General features: G+C 50.8%; 2 protein-coding genes across 3 annotated transcripts in view; one reads left to right on the top strand and one right to left on the bottom strand.

Annotated features, from left to right (window-relative positions):
• Positions 1–1,678: 1,678 nt before the first annotated feature.
• Positions 1,679–10,714, bottom strand: LOC133345305 (uncharacterized). The gene is given in 10 exon segments (XM_061555947.1): positions 1,679–4,229; positions 4,777–4,893; positions 4,895–5,047; positions 5,293–5,418; positions 5,512–5,652; positions 5,776–5,867; positions 6,358–6,392; positions 7,570–7,803; positions 8,786–9,240; positions 10,643–10,714. Coding segments are annotated over 9 exon segments (3,006 nt in total). The 5' UTR covers positions 9,226–9,240; positions 10,643–10,714; the 3' UTR covers positions 1,679–2,561.
• A 2,929-nt stretch (positions 10,715–13,643) lies between these two features.
• The window catches only part of LOC133345304 (catenin delta-2-like), a 46,980-nt gene continuing 36,754 nt past the window's right edge, over positions 13,644–23,869 (top strand). The window contains exons 1-2 of one of the 2 annotated variants that reach the window (XM_061555946.1): positions 13,644–13,789; positions 18,366–18,498. In XM_061555946.1, the coding sequence (XP_061411930.1) occupies positions 18,376–18,498 (123 nt within the window). In that variant the 5' untranslated portion in view covers positions 13,644–13,789; positions 18,366–18,375. Of the gene's footprint in view, positions 13,790–14,239; positions 14,496–18,365; positions 18,499–23,869 lie in introns of those variants that run through there. The other variant, XM_061555944.1, reaches the window with a different exon arrangement.

Genomic DNA, 23,869 nt, shown 5'->3' with positions numbered 1-23,869 from the left:
ACCAAACCTCCTATTCTCACAACCTCTTCATCTCTCCCCTTACATCTTCATTCACCACGTGCTCCTGTTCACCCATTCTGGACCTCACAAGCACCATCTCCACGTGGTCCTCTGAGAACCCCCCGATACATTCTTCGTGGAGTACCTGCTCAAGGATGGAGTTGTCATAAGGATGGAGTTGTGATGACGACGGCAGATCTGTCTCGGTGGAGTTGTGATGAGGGGTTAGGTTGTGACCGAGTGTGGAGCAGTGACGAGGATATATCACGAAAACCGCAGACAAAGATCCCCCGCATAGCCCTAACAGACTGTAGGGGCAAGTGCTGTTAGCGAGTAGCACCTATGAAGGCCAGAACGGCACACGAGGGGGTGGGTGGCCAGCACCACGCCCGGCCGCCTTTGTCTCCCCAGTGGTGATGTTTGCACATCGCAACAGGTACCCATTTAGGGCTGAGTCCACCTAGGAGAGGCCCAGGACCAGTTCAGATATAATCGTCACTGGTGTTGATCACGAGCGAGACTCACACTCGGATCATCTGAATTCGTAGCGCAGTGCGCTAATCGCTATACTGCTTCCCCACCATATCACTGCAAACACCACCATATCACTACAAACAATACCATAGCACTATAAACAATACCACACATCTCCACCATGTCACAACAACACCACGCACGCGCCACACGAGAGGGGAGCCCAGCCTCAACAAAGCGTGGGTTGCCCACAGGGGGAGTTGAGAGTCCTAATGTGAGTGGCTCTGCCTTGTGATAGGCACCACCAGGTCCATCCGCGGTATTCACGAATACAACAAACATTGTTTAAAAGTCAAACCGGTCCTTCAGGTTTGTGAAATGCGGCAAAAAATGTGACAATGTTTGAAATAAACTGAGGAACGTAAGAAGGCTCAGGTCCATCTCAGAGTACATACAGTAAGCACTACAAACCTGGCTTTTACTGGTAGGAACCCACTGGTTCCACCAACCCACAGGGGATTATTGTGTCCGTCCGTCCGTCGTGCAGGGAGGGGCTGGGTGGGGAGGGTGGGGCTGGGTGGGGGGTGGGAGGGGCTGGTCACCCCGTGGTGTCCTTATAAAACTCAACGTTTAACCTACTCACGCCGGCTTGTGCCCACCCTCACAGTTGGGTATATTTGCGGAATACACCACGCCGCCGTTGACCCTGGCCATTGACCGAGCAACCCAACGTTCCTTCCAGCTCCCCCCGCAGGAATGTGTTAACCCAGGTTCCGAGAGCACACCAGGAACTCCACGTGCAGTGAGCTGGAAAGTCCCAGCCCTGTATCCGGCTATGAGCGAGCCTAAATTCGAGGGAAATGGAAGCTAGACGAATACTTCTAACAGAGTTAGCAGGGCTGTGCAGTGTTGGTATGAAAGGGTTCCCACCTGATATGGCAGTGGCGTCACCTTACATGTTCTCACTGCAGTGCTGAGAACTTCTGAAAATCGGTCACTCACCTAATGACCAATGTTTCCATGCATAGACACACATGCATGCGTCACACCACCGTGTTGGATATGAAGATACTTTTGAAGTGTGAATAATTAATAGCAATTGACAACGATTGCCATCGCTGCCCCTTGCCTCTGAAAGTACCGTCTCATTAGGGAAAACATACTGAATGTGAATCAACTAATGACGATTGCAGCCGTGTTTAATTCACTTTAAGTTGACTTTATTAATACTTATGTATCAATTATAATCACACGAGAACAGATTTTTCCTTTATCCCTTTATTTGTTATTCTGGCAGAGTAACTGCATGAAAATATGCAACAAAAAAGATACCCTAAACAATTTCTTAAGCGCAACGACAAAAAGAAACACCCGCACTGCGTTCAGCACACGTCCCGTACCTCTTGCCAAGCTTGCAAGAGCTTCGGCGAATTGTAATGCCTTAAAAAAATACTATTCTGTGTGAAACGGATGAATGCATCAGATAAAACATGCTGGAGCACATTCTTTTTTCAACCACCAAAAAAAAGTCTAAGTACAATAACTTCCTCGCTGTACAAAATCGAGACATTGAGATGAAGTTGCTGAACGATGTGCAAATGGCAACAGGTGGGTGTACTGTCCACCGCTTTTTCACTTCGTCTTCAGCCATGACCAATCCACTGCTGGATGAAGGCCACCACACTCTCGTGGCAATGTGGGCTGAAGGCAGTGAGCTAATTCCCGAGGGTGAGGGAGTGCAGTTTAACATTGTCTGCCCACAATGTAGCCCTGTAGCCTTGAAACTCCTCGTATGCATGGTGGTCATCTAAGCATTATTCACAAGAGAGGGGGGGACCAAGATCTGTTCCAATGTCACTCGCCACCAATTTTAGCCGTGGTCACAAATCACAATTCAGCCCGCGGGGGGGGGGGGGGGGGTTTGCAGCACGCCGTGTGAACCACTGCGCTTACCACCACTGCCCCGCACGTCCGACTGCACCAGCCAGTGTGTATATATATCAACAATAATACACCAAATCGTCATATTGGCAACTATGCAGAAACTGTTAAATTATTTTTGTCACGAGACATTCGCCTCCACGTAACTACGAAGTGTGCGGCGAGCGTGCCCGTTGCTTGCTGTTCCCAAGCGATGGTTGCTTGCTGCTCCCAAGCGGTGGTTGCTTGCTGTTCCCAAGCGATGGTTGCTTGCTGCTCCCATGCGGTGGTTGCTTGCTGCTCCCAAGCGATGGTTGGTAGCTGTCACCAAGCGGTGGTTGCTTGCTGCTCCCATGCGGTGGTTGGTAGCTGTCACCAAGCGATGGTTGCTTGCTGTTCCCAAGCGATGGTTGGTAGCTGTCACCAAGCGGTGGTTGCTTGCTGCTCCCATGCGGTGGTTGGTAGCTGTCACCAAGCGATGGTTGCTTGCTGTTCCCAAGCGATGGTTGCTTGCTGCTCCCAAGCGATGGTTGGTAGCTGTCACCAAGTGGTGGTTGCTTGCTGCTCCCATGCGGTGGTTGGTAGCTGTCACCAAGCGGTGGTTGCTTGCTGCTCCCAAGCGGTGGTTGGTAGCTGTCACCAAGTGGTGGTTGCTTGCTGTTCCCATGCGATGGTTGGTAGCTGTCACCAAGCGGTGGTTGCTTGCTGCTCCCAAGCGGTGGTTGGTAGCTGTCACCAAGCGGTGGTTGCTTGCTGCTCCCATGCGGTGGTTGGTAGCTGTCACCAAGCGATGGTTGCTTGCTGCTCCCATGCGGTGGTTGGTAGCTGTCACCAAGCGATGGTTGCTTGCTGTTCCCATGCGGTGGTTGGTAGCTGTCACCAAGCGATGGTTGCTTGCTGTTCCCATGCGGTGGTTGGTAGCTGTCACCAAGCGGTGGTTGCTTGCTGCTCCCATGCGGTGGTTGGTAGCTGTCACCAAGCGGTGGTTGCTTGCTGCTCCCATGCGATGGTTGGTAGCTGTCACCAAGCGATGGTTGCTTGCTGCTCCCATGCGGTGGTTGGTAGCTGTCACCAAGCGGTGGTTGCTTGCTGCTCCCATGCGGTGGTTGGTAGCTGTCACCAAGCGATGGTTGCTTGCTGTTCCCATGCGGTGGTTGGTAGCTGTCACCAAGCGGTGGTTGCTTGCTGCTCCCATGTGGTGGTTGGTAGCTGTCACCAAGCGGTGGTTGCTTGCTGTTCCCATGCGGTGGTTGGTAGCTGTCACCAAGCGATGGTTGCTTGCTGTTCCCATGCGGTGGTTGGTAGCTGTTACCAAGCGGTGGTTGCTTGCTGCTCCCATGCGGTGGTTGGTTGCTATGCCCATGCGGTGGTTGGTTGCTGTCACCAAGTGGTGGTTGGTTGCTATGCCCATGCGGTGGTTGGTTGCTGTCACCAAGTGGTGGTTGGTTGCTGTGCCCATGCGGTGGTTGGTTGCTATGCCCATGCGGTGGTTGGTTGCTATGCCCAAACGGTGGTTGGTAGCTGTTCCCATGCGGTGGTTGGTTGCTATGCCCATGCGGTGGTTGGTTGCTGTCACCAAGTGGTGGATGGTTGCTGTTCCCAAACGGTGGTTGCTTGCTGTGACCAAGAGGTGGTTGGTCGGGCGACGGCAGAAGCACGTTGTAGTGTCGGTCGTCCTCGGTGACGATTGCGACCTCGGGTCGCTCTACCGCGCCCCCACCACGTGCAGGTTCGCTCTCCGGGTAGCACACCTGAAATTCCTCCGTGCCAAACATGTACAGCCGAAAGGCACGGATGGTGATGCCCAGAGTGTAGCCCAGGAGGCACATCTCCACCTGCGAACAAGTGTACGCGCACCACAAAGGCAGCGACAAAAGCAAGTGTGAACCCCGGTCCATACGTAGCGATTTTTTGTTAAAGCGATAACAGTGAGCTGTTGCCAAACATTGTTGCCCGAGTCAGTCTGTGAAGGCTGATGAACTGCTGTTTCGAATTATATTTCAAGGTAGGGTCTGGCATGGGCCAATCAGTTATGATCATGTATAGCACGCTTGATGCCACACGAGACAACCGTGCAATCGTTTCAGGAGGGGTCACGTAAAGTGACATCGCATCACTTTAAATACCCAACGATTCTCTATTCTAACTTGGATGTTCCGTAAGACGCTCGCAGCGATTCGCCGGTTCAAACAGGTGAACCATTACGCGGGCGTTGCTTTGTGTTGCCCGGTAAGAATCGCTACACGTAGGCCAGGCCAGGCCGAGGATGGCGATGGCTGGACTTGCATCGCCGCAGGCTCAACCTCGTCGCCAGGCGCCCCGCGCTCACGCACGCGGCGCAAGGTTCGTCCATCTCAGCATGTGCGCCAACCACAATCTCACCTGTTCCAGGCCGCCGGAGCTGCCCACGTGGTTGAGGTGATTGAGCAGGAAAGAGTGGGGGTTGAGCGACGTCTCGCGCGCAAACATGAGCGTGGCAAAGAGCGGCACGTCCTCCCCGACGCTTCTGCATTTCAAAGAGGTCCATCGCCTTCCACAGCATGAGCAGCTTCACAGCCTCATAAAGGCGCCACTCAGTCACGCCCAGCTGGTTGAAGAGATCCTTACAAAAGTTCTCTGTATCGGCTAGCTGATAAGTGTATGCCTTCAGCCACTGCGGGTCATCATTGTGCACAAACGAAGGGTAATATGAGAAAACGCATCAACTGCTTTAATCATATAACGAACCTAAACTGCTTAATGAAATGAATTCACACGTGTAAATGTCACTAGCTTGTGTATACTTCAATAATTCGATGTTATTAACAGAAAAACCAAAATATATCTCAACATAGATTTAACAAAAACTCCAAAGATTGTATACAGTGTCAGAGTGAAAGGGATTGTCGGGACCCCTACCTCATTCTTTAGGTTTTGCAAGCAGATAACCAAGCTCGCCTGGTTGCGCCTGTCCTTGGCTTCACGATTAGCAAAGGTCCAATTTTCAATGAGCCCTTTATTTCTCTGATTTAATAAATTTGGAAGCTGAAAAAACAAAACCACACGGCATTCAGACTGGGGTTTTGGATAGACACGAAACGATGTCCACTGCAGGGCACGTGCGCAAGTTTTACCCACCTCGGTTATCTGCACCGTGGAGTCAAATATCTTAATTTGTTTACAAAAAGCCTGAAAGAGCGTGGCCCTCAGCCCACAGTAGTTGTCTCCCCTCACTCTCCGTATGTCAAAGTAGCCTTTGCTGGACAGTTCCAGGTACGCCTGCATGGGTGAGAAACATCACGACACTGGGATGTAATTACAGGACTTGCCTGAACGACTTCAACTAAAACTCATAAATCGGAGAGGAAAATGAGCATGTGCCATCTGCGTCCGTGCGTGCACCTTTTTAATCTTTTTGGTTTTAGCCGTGGACCCTTTCCATTCCTGACACGAATAATCAACCAATTCTCTCCTTTCTCCAATCGATATTTTGTCTGGGGGATAATTCATGTTAATGTGATTAAAACAACAGTGCATGTTCAAGCATACACCAAGCGACACAATCAATGCACATGTTTGGGTTGCTAGCACAATATCTCTGCGAGGAAATGTTTCACAGAGACTGCAAACAAATGCCCCTCGGCTTCTTGGGACGCATTGGGATCATTCACAATAAACAGCATAATCATCCTCTCCGATGGGGATGGCGCACCCATCAATGACCCTGCCTCGGAGACAGCGGCACAAGCGGCGCAGCACGGCAATGAGAGATCAGTAGTGGCCCAAGTAATTCACCAATTTAACTTTGTACCAGAATCACTTGGCAGAAGTCAGCTTTACGTGCATAGATGGGTGGCAGAAATAGTTTAAACCGTTATTTACCAACCCTCGTTTTACCATTGTTTTGAAGTACCTCCAACAATACAATAGGTACATTACTAAAAACAATCCTTCAATTAAACTGGTAATAAGGATGGCAATTACCTATTGTACCTTCACTCCGATACATATCTTCCTCCCTTCAAGAAACGTAAAACACAGCAACATTAAAACAATTCAAAAGCACAACATATTTTAATAAGGCAATACAAAATAATTAACAGGCCATTGTCAACTCACTTCTGGATTAAGGGCTCCCAACGCCACATCGATTATTGGGATTGTTTTACTAAGCTTCATCATGCTGGTCAGTGCAGGGATGGTAAAAAGGTGGCCCACACCAGTTCATACATCACTTGCTTTGATATTAGCCATAGCTGGGAGCCAAACTCGCCACTCTACATGTTCCAAAAAAATTAGTTGGAGATGTTTTAATTGAATAATGTACAGTATGTTTAAAAACAAAGTGTGATTACAAAATAAACAAATAAACTGTTTGGGGATTGTCCCTTTACAATCAAGTTAATCTCATTACGAATTTCACCATTTGGGCTTTTCCACATCTATATACAATATTCCTTCTGTTGAAAAGGGTAGTCAATATTTTCATGCCTTTGCTGGCTGTGAATTCTCAAAGGCACTCTCATCTCTAATTCCTCATGAACGACAAACTAACCAATCTTATCGACTCTGCATATTTGATTTGCGTTTGTATTAGACACCCATTATGATGTTATAATTCACTTCATCTTAATTTAGTAGGGGATACTTTATGTATACATTTAGCGTATTTTATCATCATATCATTGTCCCAACAAATTCAAAGACTACCTGAAAATAACAAAGGTTAAAATGTCTTCGATAAGCAAATCCGATAAAACGAATGTCACCACTTTTATGGTAGCCTAATAATGTAATAGATAACATACTGGCATATCAATGTTATGGACTGTGCATTTAAAGTGGTGGGAAAGGTTGAAAATCAGAAGAAGAGTCATACGCTGAAAAGTTTGCAATAAAAACATGTATACGCATGCTTGAAATTACCGTGATAGATAGAAAGAGGGACAGATGGGTGAGAAAAATATGCTGCGTGAGACAAAGTGATTGCCAAGTAAAGTCGGAAGCGATGATGACCGGCGGTGGAGCTTAATGACGGAGTGACAGCCAAAGGTGAGGAACGCACTCAAGAGTACGGTAACCACGGAGAAAACAAGAATGAAATCGGCTCTTGTGCAGCTGCTAGATAGACGGTTACATTGAAGGTTCGTGGGTGATGGCACACATTCATAGTCAGAGACAGAGCTCACAACTCACTGGTGGGAGAGGCTCTGAACCAAACCACTCTCGTCTTGGTCGTCGGTATGAGGCCCGTTTCCCCCGCCCTGCGGCGGCCTGCCGGTGGTGTCATTCCACCTTTCCTGAATGTGCTGTCTTTCCCTCTTCTTAGGATAATCTTCTTTGTAATCCAGGTCTTTGTGGCCTTTGGCAGCATTGCCCATGTGGTGGAGTTCATCCTTGCCGCCCTTTTTTCCAGTCTCGCCTTCACCGCTGTGGTCAATATGTTTTGTATTAAAATACTATTATATTGTTGGTACCTTATATATATATCTTTTTTATGTCACCTTGTGCTTATGCACCACTTCCAATGCAATTAATTATAATTGTTGTTGATGGAAAATATTTTTTTTTAAATACCTTTAAAAGAAAAGGTGTAATGAGTGAGATTCTCTGATAACAAATTAAACTTTGGGTACACAAATTCAAAGAAATGAGAGATGAGCAGGGGGGATACTTTGAGAACAGCATGTACTTGATTACATCAGTAATAATGCGTTCAATGCTGTGCAATGTTTTGCCTCTGTTGATATGTAAACTCTGACTTTAATATAGCCACTTCCGTGACCAGTTACATGCCAATTCCACACATTAACATCATGCTAATCCCCCAGTTCCATGCTAATTTCTGACTTTAACATCCTGCTAATTCTCTCACGTTAACACAGCTTATTCAATGCTAAATTCTTCTGTTGATATGTAAACTCCTTTGTCAAGGCGCTCTTCTCCTACCACCCAGCTTAAAATACGCTGCCAAGCTGAGCAGTGTTCATTGGAGCGTTGTCTTTCAGCTAGCTCTGTCTTCACCTGAGGACGGCTGCTTGTGTTGTGGCCGAAACGTCGTAAGAATTTAATTAGATGTTTTATTTTTATTATTTTATTATTTCCCTTCTACGTGACTTTACCGAAAGAACCAAGAAGACGAATCCCTGCAGTCACGAAAGCTTTAAATCGAAATTTATGTTTTGATTGTTATTCCAATGTAATAAGTAGCGCATCTTATAGAGTGTTAAATTATTTGGGCCTATCATATTAAACAATAAATCACGTTGAATATGCAACATCTCCCGGTTACGGCTCCAAAACACACACAAAGCATCTCAGACGTCCGTCTGCTCAGCGAATTAAATTAAAGAGAGTGCAATTGTTTCTAACAATAACGGTACGAGGGTGTATGTAAGGTGTTTGTTTTTACCGTTGGTGGATTGTTTCGCGATCGTCGTGAAAAACTTTGCTCCCAATGCAGCCAGTTAACGACTGACCCATCTCCGACTCTCCTGCCGCCTCAGGCCAATGCTCAGTGCTCAAGTCGTATGTGCCTGCGTCTCCCTTCAAATCGCTCTCTTCGGGTGGACTTTCAGAGGCAATATTCTCATTGCTGTTAGCGTAACTCTTGCTCTTAGCGAGTCGGCGCTGCTGTCCCGAGTCTTGGGGGGTAAGGTCGCCCTGTTCCTTTACCGTGCCACAGACTTTACAGGGAATGGCTGAATGGCTGTTGCCAACAGCTGTGTCACTTAAATCATCAACATTTGAAGGTTTCACTTCTGACTTGTTGGTGTCAATTTCCGAGCTAGCAAAGTCCTTCCTGGCCCCAACCTTGCCTCCGAGGCTGGAGTTTTCATCAACACTTGCCATTACTTGAGTCACCACCTGCAGCCAAAAGACACACATCAGTGATACTGAACCAAAGTGATTGTAATTTCATATACTCAGCTCTACCTGTCACCTGTGTCAGACAAGTGAATGGCTCCTTCATTTCAGTAAAATCGCCAACACATCTTTATCCCTCAATGAAGTTAAAATGTTTGACAGAACTATGAAAATGATTGGACGTATTGAGCAACATGTGTAAAACTGAGCGCATTCAGAAATCTATTCACAGACATCAGAGGACATTCGTGAATTTTAGAACGATGACAACTTTCACATTGGTACCATAGCCACGACTACAACTCCACACCTCACCCGTGAACACAAAGCTGACCCCAGATGTTTGTTCACTACAGCACTCACGCACCCTTACACACGAATAACATGTGTTCACTACAGCACTCACTCACCCTTACACACGAATAACATGTGTTCACTACAGCACTCACTCACTCACTCACCATTACACACGAATAACATGTGTTCACTACAGCACTCACGCACCCTTACACACGAATAACATGTGTTCACTACAGCACTCACTCACCCTTACACACGAATAACATGTGTTCACTACAGCACTCACTCACTCACCATTACACACGAATAACATGTGTTCACTACAGCAATCGCCCCCTATTACCTGTGATCACGACAGCACTCAGCCTATTACCTGTGATACTACAACACTCGCCCCTATTACCTGTGATACTACAACACTCACCCCTATTACCTGTGATACTACAACACTCGCCCCTATTACCTGTGATACTACAACACTCGCCCCTATTACCTGTGATACTACAACACTCGCCCCTATTACCTGTGATCACTACAACACTCGCCCCTATTACCTGTGATACTACAACACTCGCCCCTATTACCTGTGATCACTACAACACTCGCCCCTATTACCTGTGATACTACAACACTCGCCCCTATTACCTGTGATCACTACAACACTCGCCCCTATTACCTGTGATCACTACAACACTCGCCCCTATTACCTGTGATCACAACAGCGGCCTAGTCGGGGACGAGGAAGGAAACTCGCCCTGATGTTCAGGCCCTTGGGGATGAGAATTGTTGAGGGCGGCGGAGGGCAAGTGTAGGGAGGGAGGGCAGTGCAGAGTAGCGAGGGGGGGGGGATCGAGGGCGCAGTTCACAAGGACAGGGGGCAGGCGAGGGCAGCAAGGGCAGCCGCGAGAGCGCGCGGGTGTCGGCCTTGCAGCTCGGAGACGATTCAACGAGGGCGAAGGGTCGGGGGGCAGCGGGAGAGGCACGGATAGGCGACACGAGTGAGGAGGGTGATGGGGCGAGCAGTCGAGGGGGGTAGCGAGGGGATAGCGATGGGGCAGCGATGGGGGCAGTGATGGGGCAGCGATGGGGCAGCGTCACTCACCGCCAGGAAATCATCGCGACGACGACGACGCCGCCACCTCCTCCTCCTCCTCTCACCCGGAAGCAGTGGGCGCCAGCGGTCACGTGGCGCGCGTTACGCGGTGACGTCACGGCGGCCCGGCACGAGGGAGGCGTGAATCCGATGAGCTGTGAAGCTCTTTGCTCGTTGAGTTTGTCTCTCCTTCGCAGACGTGGGCCACACACACCACCACTACTACCACCACTACCACTGTCTTCAGGTGCTCATGCAAAGTGTCATTTACTTATTTATCCAGCAAGAAGGCTCGCTGATTCGTTAATAATTTTTGTTTTTCTTTAATTTTTTTTTTAAATGTCCGGGCAATAAATGACGAGTTGTGTTTATTATACCACGTGGGAGGGGGGAACCGGAGGGAAACACTCCCTCCCCGTACCGATGTGCACAGATGGAGATGAGTCCACTTTGCTGTACCGCCTTCTCCTGGCGAGCCAGGGACAATGGAAGGAGAGTTTGGTAACATCTGTGCGTGGTCCACCAACCCCCTCGTTGCCTCCACAGTGCTGGGTTACAGGCCGCGTGCGACATAGCCAACCACTGCTTGGCTTTGCTAATGAGAGAGAGAGAGAAATAATGACGTTCAAATCACGTCCTCGAATGCGCTGCAGCTGCACCTCCGCAACAACTCTTCAATTCAATGTCGTGAGCGAACGCGTTGCCCTCGTTCAAAATCACAAGCGGAACTTCACGTTGGTGTTGAACGGCCCAGGATAGACATCCTATCCACGCAGCTATATATATAAGGAGCTTAATAGCTCATCGGATTCCTCCAGAATAAATAAATTCATATTCTTGATTCTGTTCAGTTGATCTGCCAGGGCAGACTTTCGATGGCGAAAGGGCTTCACAGGAGACCATCCGTGTCGAATAGAGGAGACCGCACCACGACGCCACACCTCACGACATCAGAGACTCTTCCAAGGCTCAACGGGGGTGGGGGGGGGACGACGACACACACGCGGCGATCCGGAATCCCCTCCATCCCTCAGCCAGCCCCATCCCCACTCGTATCCAGCAGCAGCAGCTGTAGTCGTGGAGAAACTCAATGCACACACACCGCTGCCAAAGCCCGCGCCGCTACAACACCCACGACGCCTGCTCTGCCGTTGATGTGTGCCATCGCCCACGGACCTTCGATGTGACCGTCTGTCTAGCAGCTGCACTAGAGCCGATTTCATTCTTGTTTTCTCCGTGGTAACTGTACTCTCGAGCGCGTTCCACACCTTTGGCTGTCACTCCGTCATTGAGCTCCACCGCCGGTCGTCATCGCTTACAACTTTACATGGCAATCACTTTGTCTCACGCAGAAATGTTTTCTTACCCATCTGTCCCTCTTTCTGTCTCTCACGCTAATTTCAAGCACGCGTACACATGCTTTATTTTTATTTTATTGCGCACGAGTCGACAACGAGCACGCGACATTTTATAACCGGTGACAACAACCATTTACTTCGGGGCAGACACGAGCCTTTCAAAGCAGGAACTCGTGGAAGCTTTATTATCGGTTGAAATAAAAAAAACACACACAAAAAAGACTTTTATTGGGGAAAACAACAGCGGTGGAATTTCCGGCAAAAATCGCGCGGAACTCCGGTGTGGTTTTCACACCTGATGATGATTGCTTGTGTTGAAATCGAAACGTCGTGAGAATTTGATTGTTGTATTTTTACTATTTTATTGTTTCCCTTCTACATGACTTCACCGAAAGAACCAAGAATATGAATTCCTGCAATCACGAAAGCTTTAATCCGTAAGGGTTTTAGCTCGCCACTCGCCAAGGGTGCGGAGACACTGACCCCCTGCGGATTGTTCGTCGGTGAACATCGTCTAGTTCTACAACGCTTCTTCAGCACGCTGCCACGTGGACACACCTTACGGGGGGCAGAGGTTGCTTTGACCATACTTCGCCGCGCTGGTCACTGCGGGTTGGTGAAGGCGGGGAGCATAGACGAAGGGGAGGGGGCGTGCACGTACAGTACAACAATCAACTGTCCTCTGCTGCCCAGCCTATAACGCCTGTTACACACGGTGTTCGCTCAGCCAAGCACTGTCCAGGCCCCAGCCTGCTTAGCCTCGGAGATTTGGCAAGATCCGGCCTGTTCCCGGTGAATTGGTGACATTAATTCAATGGAATCTGTATGTCCAGTGTTATACACACACACACTCATTTCAAGTATGTATTTTCAGAGACTTGCTTACCTTTTCTATACACCGCACGCGTTTAATGCATTGTTTGTTCGCTGTAACTGTCTGTGAAAAACAGATCTTCATAGCTCATCGGATTCCTCCCGGATAAATGAATATTCTAATTCTGCTGTGATGATTGCAATCCGCGGGGAAGGGCGTTATAAAGGTGAAGCGGGGGGAGCTGTCAACCGCTCGACCGCAGCGGTTACGTCACTAAGCCGGCACCGCTGAAAGCTGTATTCAAATCTGGGGTTCAGTCCCTCGCCTTGTGAATACAGTGCACCGGAGTTTCCACGGTCAAGCGAGTCGATGGACGGACGCCTCATCACAAACGACCGCGCTCAACGAGAAGACGCCGCCCTCCCACCCCCATCGCGTTCGGTGGTTCGCTTCACGTGGTGGCAACAACAATAACAACAACAGCAACAACAAATTCCAACCACGTCGGTGCGACGATAATTCTGTACGGGCGGCGGTGGCAAGTGCAGCGGCCGCCTCCCCCCCGCCCCAATGTGAATGTGCCGGCTACTTGCAGGGGGTGATCGCAGAAGCAGGATTGTGACATCACCTCCTTGAGCGGACCGTCCTACAAACGCAGGCTACAACGCGCTGCTTTGCGAAAGATCTGAACGGCCAGCGTCAGTGACATCACGCCGCAAATAAATGTTTTAGTTTTTTTTGTTTTATACGATCACAAACCGGTGGACGTGGCCTGCAGGGTGGGTGGGTGGGTGGGCGCTCACGCGGGGAGGGGAGAGGTGGTGCAGTCGCTGTCCGCCGGCGTGGGGGTGCTGAATACTCGACCGAGCTGGCCACCACACGCAGCGAACGCGGGTGACTGTCGGGCGAGCCGTCAGAGCCGTGGGCCCAGCGGCAACACCTTCAGCGTTACGCGCTGCAGTCACTACGCCGGTGTTTTGTCAGGTGAGCGAGTCATGATTTCGGCAATTTGTTCGCGAACGGCACGGCCACCGTTGTTTGTTGTTGTCGATGTTGAACACAACACGAGGGGTATCGAACATGAGAGCGTGCGGCAAGGGATGCGTGCATGTGCACTCGTGCTGCCTACGTGCACGCGCGCGCGCGTGTGTGTGTGTGTCTATTATGCTCTAAGCCGTTCGCAAGCCTGCGTGCCAAGACGCTGCTGTTGCTGGGGTCCGGTGCGCTGTGCTTGTGCTCCGGCTAATGGAGCCGCAGCCCGAGCTCGTGATTACCCCCTTACGATAGTGCTGCTGTTGCCCGCGCGGCTCGGCCGTCCATTGCGCAGCACCGAGAAAGGGGCGAGGGGAGGGTGGGTAAGGGGGGGGGGACCTGCCTGGGACGGCCCCTGTGCTGGCCAGCAACCCCATCGGCTCCCCCTTCTCATCTTGCTCCTCCACGCTCAGCCCCCACCCCCCCCGGCTCCTCCGTTCAGGAGGCGAGAGGGAGGGAGCGGCCGTGAGTCGGCGGGCGCAGGGAGATGGAGGCTGAAGGATTCTGATTTGGGGCTGGGCGGAGGGAGGCGCAGCCGCGAGGTGAGGGGAAGAGAGGAGGGGACGGACGGGGAGAGCGAAGGGGCTCTTCGCCGGCGCAGGCGGGGGAGCTGCTGCGCGGAGAGCACGCACAGAGACGCCCCCGAAGGAGCGCGGCGGTACGTGTGGGGCTGTACGTGTGGGGCGGTACGTGTGGGGCTGTACGTGTGGGGTGGTCGGTGTGGGGTGGTCGGTGTGGGGCTGTACGTGTGGGGCTGTACGTGTGGGGCTGTACGTGTGGGGCTGTACGTGTGGGGTTGTACGTGTGGGGTTGTACGTGTGGGGCGGTCGGTGTGGGGTTGTACGTGTGGGGCGGCCGCTGTGGGCGACTCGTGGAGGGAAATGGAGGCTGTGTTTGGCCATCGCGTCGGTTGTTGGAGTGCGTCGGCCGTGTCGGGCTTGTTCTATGGTATATACGAACTCGGCTCGCCTTGATGCCTTCGGCTCTCGTTCTCAGTTCCGCCCTCGGGGCAGGGATCTGAATATGTGCTTTGGGGAGGGGGTGGGTGGGGGGTGGCTCATATGCGTAGGGGTCAAATGCATACGGCCGATGGAAATGAAATCTCAGCGCGAGAGACCCGGCAAGGGAGCCGAGATGATGAATTGCGCCGTGTTCCCGCAGAGGCCGGCCGCCCGGGCAGCGTGCGCGCCTCCTTTGCGTTTCGCCGTGCGCGCACCCGCCCACGTACGACACGGACATCATCGTCGGACTTCCGTGCGGTTGCCGGATGACGTTTAATTCAATATCGTGCCTCGCAAAGGCATCCATCATGTGCCGTGATGCGTAAGGAGGGGGTTGGGGTCACGGGGCCCCTGCCTCCATTTTGCTGGTCCTCTCTGCGAGTCTCTCTCCTGGCTACGAATGACGCCGCCAAACTCACCTGGGTTCGAGCCCCGCGCGTGGTCGTATCCCGGTTTTTTTTTTACCGTGGGACGCTGCTCGTGACCATTGGTGGCTGAGCGACGCTTATCACACCGCCGTCCACCATGAGCTGCGGCAGATTGCATTTCGCTCTGCCCGCTATCTCGCTACAGGGGGCAACCTCGGCACGACCGAGCAGCCAAGGAGCACGCCGTTTCGCTTGCTCGGCAGCGTGCGTGCGAGCCGGTGGCGAGCAGGTGCACGTCCCACGATAGTGGCTCGAGAGCGCTTTCAATTAGTGCGCTTTGTTTCCTCGAGGAATGCGGCAGTAATGAGCAGGGGCACATTACGCCCACCGTGCACTCAGGAGCGCTGTAAACACAGGCGTGGGTGGGGGCCACACGAATGTAATGGATTCGAACGAAAACACCGGCCTAGAAATAACACAAAAAAAACCCATCTGGCGATCGCCGGTTGCGATGTTTTAACTGCTCTGATGATTTATTCTCAACATTGGTTTGATGAGCAGCCTCAATTGGCTGTCAAAACAACACCGGCTCCTATGCACGCGGCCCCCCAGCACTGCTCAGATTTCAGATTCTGTCTCCAGACGTTTAGTGCGCTTTACACTCTCATGTATCTTAACGTAGAAGGTTGGCATAGACAGGGAACTAAATCATGGGTATGTGAGACAGGATGAGAGGAGGTGCTGTATATAAGATGGAATTATCTGCTCATTCTTGCAGTGAAACATGGCAATCATGGTGCATCGTCAGGTTCACTCACTTCACAATATTATACAACGGCTCAACCCACCACGCCATACCCCGAGGGTACACGCGTTAATTTAAATGCGTGCATCGAGGAAACGGGCGAGGAAGTGATTGGTGTAGGATTTCATTCGGCTGATGCTCTGTGTGCCTGGATAGTGGGAGAGGGGGCAGCGTTTGTCCTGCGTCGTGATGGGGTCAGCTGATTGCCTGCCCCTGCGAGAGACGGCACCGTGCGCGTTGTGTCACAAAGCACTGGTGTTCTGACGTCGGATGGTGGTGTAGGCGCAGAGCTGTTCGAGGCTGATGTCGTGTCGTGGTCGTTATGGATTTAATAATGTCCGGTTGGGAGACCGTGAAACGGAATCCCACCCCATCGCCTTTATTTATGCGTAGCTCCAGTGGAGAATGACTAACATTGTCCTGCTGCGAGATGGAAAGAATGGGCGATAATGCGAAGATAAGGCGGCACAAGACACACTTGTGACAGGCTTTCACTCAATGTGAGCCAAACAAATAAATAAAGCAATCTGCTTATACGAATACAACTGATTAATGCAGCATGTTTTTTTACCAATAACTCAATACGATTTCACCAGGACTGTGCCTCTTATGTATTGGTTCCATTAACATTCATCAGTATTCATCAATAATGGAATTTTAAACTATATTCCCGTGAAATTTCACACTGGGAGCAGTGCTTCGTGCATGAACACGCTGCTGCTGCTGCGTGCGTGCGTGCGTGCACTTTACCCGAAGTACAAACTAACAAATGTAACACTTGTACTGAGCTCATGCATCCTTTACCCGCCCATTAAACCAACCTTACAGTGGCAGTGTGTTTAAATATTAAATCCTAAACCGACAAACACAATAATTTTACGCAGTTTTAACGGCCCATCCTTCATTCACCCCGTATCACATTGCTCTAAGTAATCCGCAGTGTGAACTGCGGTAAGGTGTGAAGGTTTCACTCCCCGTGTGTTATAATCTCAGACCGGTATTGATTTGATTAAAAGGGGTAACGATGCGGCCCCGCAATCTACGCGCACGTGCCACTGCTCGTATAAGGGCCTCCACAAAGAGGGGGCTCATGGGAGCCCATATGGGTGGTATTTGGCCTACTCTTCCATGCTGGCCTCTTCGAAGAATCATGAGTATCCACACTTTACTCCATCACGCATCTCCGATTATCACGGTTGGCTATGTACATTCAACATACGCCGACCTATCGATCCACCGTCGTGTATCCGTTTATACCGCTGGATAGGCAGAGGAGAGGGGATTTAAGAAACCTCGTCGCCGTTGCCTTGACTGCCGCGCCGGAAGATCGACTCCGACCAGCGACCAGCGTCGCTAACCGTGACAATCGCGGCAGCTGTCCCATCGGTCCGGTGCGCGTGCTGCGTGTGGACGGTGACACTGCTCGACGCGGCGAGGAGGGAGGCCGAGCGCTTGGCTCGGTGGTTCCGGAGAAGACCGCTTCGGCACAATTCCGCGACCAAAGCGAGATCTTTATTGCGGTCCGCACAAAAAGGACCAGCGGACCTTCACGGAGGCTGCTGCGTCGTTTCTCGCCGAGGAGCGTAAACCACCGTCACGCGAAATCCGGTCATCCTCAGCAGCGGTGGCTTTTTGTCTCACCATCGAACAAAGGCCGGTGGTGGTCACCGCATCGCGCGCGTTCAGATGCGCGGCTTCTGCGACCGTCTGGAACGCTCTTCCTTCCAGTATTAGGAAGCCACTGAGAGCTACGCGCTTTAAAATCACCCAGATTGACAAACTCATTTTTGTGTTTAGTTTGTTGTCCTTGCCGAGGCTCCTCCGATTTGCGCGGTTGATTCCGCGCGTTGCGAAAGAGGTTCAACAGTTCCACTGCTGCATGATTTTTTTCCGCTGGTGTTGCGATCGAGTCGTCGTGATGTATTATTTTTATTTCTCGATTTAAAGCTTTCGTGACTGCAGGAATTCATCTTATTGGTTCTTTCGGTAAAGTCACGTAGAATGGAAATAATAAAATAATAAAAATAAAACATAATAAATAATTCTCACGACGTTTCGGCCACAACGCAAGCAGCCGTCCTCAGGTGAAGAACATATCTTATCTACAGACCTGTTCTTCACCTGAGGACGGCTGCTTGCGTTGTGGCCGGAACGTCGTGAGAACTGTATTTTATTATGTTTTATTTTTATTATTTTATTATTTCCATTCTACTTGACTTTACCGAAAGAACCAAGAAGATATTTTTATTTCGTTTAATGTTTCTACCTACGTGACTTTACCGAAAGAACCAAAGAGTACAGGTTCAACGTACACACGTACATGCAATCACGTAACGTGCCCTGTGTCTCGACAGCCGGGCACACATGCAGGCCAGTCCCGCGGCCGTGGCAGGGGCCGAGGCCGGAGCCGGGGTGGTGCGACGCGCCCCGAGGGACGCGCAGGAGACGGTGCGGGCCTCACTCATCCTCGCCTCCGTCAAGGAGCAGGTGCGGGACCCCTCGCGCGCGTTGCGACCCCAGTGGGTGTGCCGACTCGTGAGTCGCAGCGCGAGCGCAACTTGTTGTTGTTGTGTGTGTTTGTTGCGGCTAAAGCACAGCAAGTTTGTATAGTAGGGGGCACAGGTGGTGCATCAGCCAGTCATCTCGGTCATCTCGATCAGTCGACCCGTGGCACCTGCTGGGTCTGCCCCGTGACCTCCTGCCAGCAGGCGTTCGACACTTCACGTGGCCTCAAGGTGCACGTGGCCTGGCACAAGCGTCGTGGTGACGTCACCGCCACTTAGTGGCGAATGGCGGTTGTTGTTGTGTGCACGGGCGTGGTGCTGGCCACCCACCCCATCGTGTGCGATGCCGGCCTTCATAGGTGCTCGCTAACAGCACTTGCCCCAACAGGCTGGTAAGGCTATACGGGGCATCTTTGTCTTGTTGTGTGTGTGTGTGACGGGTGCAGCCTGTGACTGCGTCTACGTTGTGTGTTTTGTACGGCTTGGGAGCTGCTGCTGTGTGTAGTGTGTGTTGTGTGTTATAAGTGGTATCGTGCACTTTGTGTGTTTTTGTATGTGTACGTTATGTACCGCGTGGGCACAGACTGTGTATTTGTGTGTGTTTTGTGTACGTGCTATGTACAACTTGTGGGTTGTGCCGTTTGCTGCCTGCGTCTGTCACCGTCTCCCTTCTCATGCCAGCTCATTGAAGGCGACATCACACCGCGCCTGGGCCGTCGTGCATGTCCAATATTATTATCTGATGATCGTTATTAGCCCTCGACGGAATGAGAGCGCCACACATCAACGAGCCATCAGACCATGCAGACGAGCCTCCGAATTGCTTCTAGAGCTCAACCTACCCATGGGATTACATTTATTGCTCAAAATATTGGCTTTTGGGTTGTTGTTTTTTTACTCAGTTGCAGGGCACCGGGTGCACGGCTCGAACAACGCCAAGTTGCAGCAACAAGCAGCACTGTTAAGAGATGTGATGGATAAGAGCTTCCACTTTTCGGTTTGCGCAAGCTCATTCGAGTTTGGGAAAACAGACAATGTAAAGAATGTTCTAAAGTCGATAAGGGCGAGGAAAGAAGCAGAAAGAGAAGTGGTGTGACCTGCAGTGTGGTGAGTGAGTTAAGAGGTGAGTGAGTGAGTGAGTTGTTGTGACCAGCAGTGTGGTGAGTGAGTTAAGAGGTGAGTGAGTGAGTGAGTTGTTGTGACCAGCAGTGTGGTGAGTGAGTTAAGAGGTGAGTTAGTGAGTTGTTGTTGTTGTGACCTGCAGTGTGGTGAGTGAGTTAATAGGTGAGTGAGTGAGTTGTTGTGACCTGCAGTGTGGTGAGTGAGTTAAGAGGGGAGTTAGTGAGTTGTTGTTGTTGTGACCTGCAGTGTGGTGAGTGAGTTAATAGGTGAGTGAGTTGTTGTGACCTGCAGTGTGGTGAGTGAGTTAAGAGGGGAGTGAGTTGTTGTTGTTGTTGTGACCAGCAGTGTGGTGAGTGAGTTAAGAGGTGAGTGAGTAAGTTGTTGTGACCTGCAGTGTGGTGAGTGAGTTAAGAGGGGAGTGAGTTGTTGTTGTGACCAGCAGTGTGGTGAGTGAGTTAATAGGTGAATGAGTGAGTTGTTGTGACCTGCAGTGTGGTGAGTGAGTTAAGAGGTGAGTTAGTTGTTGTTGTTGTGACCTGCAGTGTGGTGAGTGAGTTAAGAGGTGAGTGAGTTGTTGTTGTTGTGACCTGCAGTGTGGTGAGTGAGTTAAGAGGTGAGTGAGTTGTTGTTGTGGCCTGCAGTGTGGTAAATGAGTTAAGAGGTGAGTGAGTTGTTGTGACCTGCAGTGTGGTGAGTGAGTTAAGAGGTGAGTGAGTGAGTGAGTTGCTGTGACCTGCAGTTGGATGGTTGAACATTGTGGATGAAACAAAACAGTGAGTTTAGTCGACCGAGTCTCCAACATGGGTGAAGGAACAGCGAGTGCAGTTCACAGGAACAAGTTGCAGTAGCGATAGAGTGATAAGGGGTCGACTGACCACCGGTGAGCGAGTGATCGGTGTGAATCACTGGGTGCTGTAACACCAATCAACCGCCTTTACATTGAATGTTCTCAATGGATGCTGTAACACCAATCAACCGGCTTCACGTTGAATGTTCTCAAGTGCAGCGAGGTGGGAGCTGAGTGCTCCAACCCAGCTGTGATATCGCCGCAATGTGCGCTTCGTACGGCAGCAGCAGCAGTAATAATTGTTCAGAGTTCAAGACAAAGGCTGTAACACGAAGCCAGATTAATGAAACAGCCATTGCGCGGCACTAGTAATATAGCCCCCGTTCCATTGTTGTTTGAACGTTTGAATCTGCAACTTGTTCGGCTCTTAGATTAACGAGACATATCGAGTCGTACACAGAGACCACGGCCTTAGGGGCCGTCCATATATGACGTCACGCGATTTTGGACGATTTTTGACCCCCCGCCCCTCGTCACAAAAAGTCAGACCCCCCCCCCCCACAAATATGACGTCACAAAGCTCGCCCCCCCCCCAAAAAAAAAAACATTTCCATTTTTAAAATAAAGCATGCTTCAAATCGCTTTTAACTATTGTCATTGTAGTGCGTATTTAATATGGCGCTGCACTCTGATGTTGTAGGAGTGTTGTTATAACAATTAGTGTTGTTATAACAATTCTATATTTATTAAAGTCGCGCATTTTGATGTGACGTCACATTTCTCAAACATCCCCCCCCGCTCGTCACACATCGTCACAAATATCTGACCCCCCCCCCCCCCTAGCTGCGTGACGTCCTTTATGGACGGCCCCTTAGCTCACGACTCAGGAAGGCTTCTGGTGCTGCCGTGAGCGCCACGAGTGTTAACGCGGAGTTCCAGCCGGGGGTGGGGGGGGGCATCAATCAAGGAGCGCGAGTCGAGGAGTCGGGTAACAGCTTGTGCACGGTATTAGTGTACACGCGGACGCATAATTAAGTCGCGTTGGTGATGGGAATGAAGCATAGCGTGCTGATGTGCCTGAAAAAAACACATTTGAATCGGTGTGTTGCTCCCGGCTGCGGCACATGGCTCACAAACGCCGTGGTCGTGAGTGCAAAAATATGCAACAATAACTGAAAAGTGCACGAGGAACCGTGGAGAGACGCGCGCTTGGAATGACACTGGGAGGCAGAGGAGTGCACGGACGAGAGAGCATGCACAAGCAACCACGTGAACACCGGCAGCCAACGAATGGACTATCCGAGAAGGTTTCGTCCACCGAAGAGATGGAACGATGGAATCAGTTTCTGTGCCGGAGTTGGAGAGATCTTTGCACCTTATTTCACCTACGGGTTTAGTAGGTGAATAGAAGTTAATAAGTTCAACATACGTTTGCCGATTGCATCATTGCATGGTGAGCAACTCTTGGGCTTGATGTAGAAATCTCAGATCATAACCAGTCTCCTCTTGATAATTGTTTTTTTACCCTTCTATCTGGCAACAAAACTGACACCTTTTTTACTAGGAGTCATGTTTGCATAGACCACAATACCTGCAGCCATAATGCAAAAAAACACAACTTGATAATATATGCACTGTCCTTGAAGTTGATTGGTCCACACCCGAGACAGCTTTCCTTAGAGCCTAGTCTCACATGGGTTGGACCAGATGACGCCAAAAGGCGCACAACTCAAAGACAATGCACCATCAGAGTATGATAGCTCGGGGTAAGCATTTACATCATTGGAACCTCATTTGCCAGTAAAAAATATGATAATTGGCTTTTTACCCTTCTATCTGGCAACAAAACTGACACCTTTTTACAAGGAGTCATGTTTGCATAGACCACAATACCTGCAGATAGAAGGGTAAAAAAACAATTATCATATTTTTACTGGCAAATGAGGTTCCAATCTCCTCTTCTCACCACCTCCACGTGCACACGCGTACAAGGTCGTGAGACGTGGCCGCAGCTTGGGGAGACATTCATCCTGTCGTGGTGGTGACGACGAAGAAGATGGACTCTCGCACGCAACGGCGGATCGAAGCGTGGATCTCCTTTTTCAAATTGACCGACGTGAACGATGAGAGCGCCCGCTCGCCGACGCGGCGTGCGCGTGGCCTCGTTCGCCCGCGTTGTCCGCGAGCCCTGCTCGGAACGTCTGCCGCTGCTGTGGTGAAGCTGCCATCGTTGAGCACTGCCAATCATCAAATGCGTGGGCAGGGTTCCATGCTGGGACCTTCGTCGTGAGCTTGCGGCCGCGGCCACTGGCTCGGAATGATGTGCTGCTCACAACGAGCGAAACAGTAAAACCGCGGCCTGCCGGACTAACAGTGCTGACCCCCTGGTCTGGATGTCTAAAACTGCAATACCTGGCAGTACGAGTCAACAGGACAATCCCGCTACAATGAACACTACCGAGGCACTGAGGCAATGCTCATTTCCCATTTACAACTCTGGGCAAGTGGGGACAATTCCACATTCCTATGGCGGTGGGGAATCAGTCCATCCCATGGGATAACCCCGTCGACTTCCCCACCCGTGCTTTGTTGACCTCGGAGGGATGATGGTGTTCCGAGTCAGGCCCGCACCAAAGATTTTGAACTCGCAACCTTCCCAGTGCGGGCCGTTCGCCCTGCCACTGCGCCACGTGGCCGGTGGGCCACTCACTCGACGAGGGTTGCCGCGAGTTCCCGCCACGAGCAGTCTCGTCTGATCATTCCCCACAGTGCAAGCCGAGCGACGGGAATGTCACTGGCGGAGGCGTCCCTAGGGTACACGGCGACTCGGGGCGACCGGCCCGGGCCCCGCGCTTTGGGGGGGCGGGGTGGGGGTAGGTGGGGAGGAGGACCGCGCGTTTTGACGTCACGGTGGTGTCAGATGTAATTCTTCCACCCCACCTACTGACGTCCCTGGCAATTGGAGTAACGGGCAGTGGGACATAGAGAAAGAGAGAGAGGCTGCAAGGTGTCAGCAGCAATCAATCGCTCGCCGCATTACAAAGGCGCGAAGGGCGACACTCGCGACACGCGAGGTGGCACCTGGCGGAGCAGAGGTGAGCGCTTGCTCAGCTGTGCTGCCGCTTTCTTGATGCAGCGTGCACGCGCCTGGAGCGCAGCGAGATCGGGCACGCCGATGCATGCAGCCGCTTTGTCAACATCAACAACAAGAACCTTCTTGGTTCTTTCGGTAAAGTTACGTAGAAGGGAAATAATAAAATAATACAAATAAAAAATAATAAAATACAATTCTCACGACGTTTCGGCCACAACGCAGGACGGCTGCTTGCGTTGTGGCCGAAAAGTCGTGAGAATTATTTTATTATGTTTTATTTTTATTATTTTATTATTTCCCTTCTACGTGACTTTACCGAAAGAACCAAGAAGATGAATCCCTGCAGTCACG

This window comes from Lethenteron reissneri, chromosome 21 (genome assembly GCF_015708825.2).
Source record: "Lethenteron reissneri isolate LAM-NWPU_2019-01 chromosome 21, ASM1570882v1, whole genome shotgun sequence".
Lineage (NCBI taxonomy): Eukaryota > Metazoa > Chordata > Hyperoartia > Petromyzontiformes > Petromyzontidae > Lethenteron > Lethenteron reissneri.
Note: the sequence above shows the minus strand (reverse complement) of the source record. Positions and strands in the feature narration are given on the sequence as shown.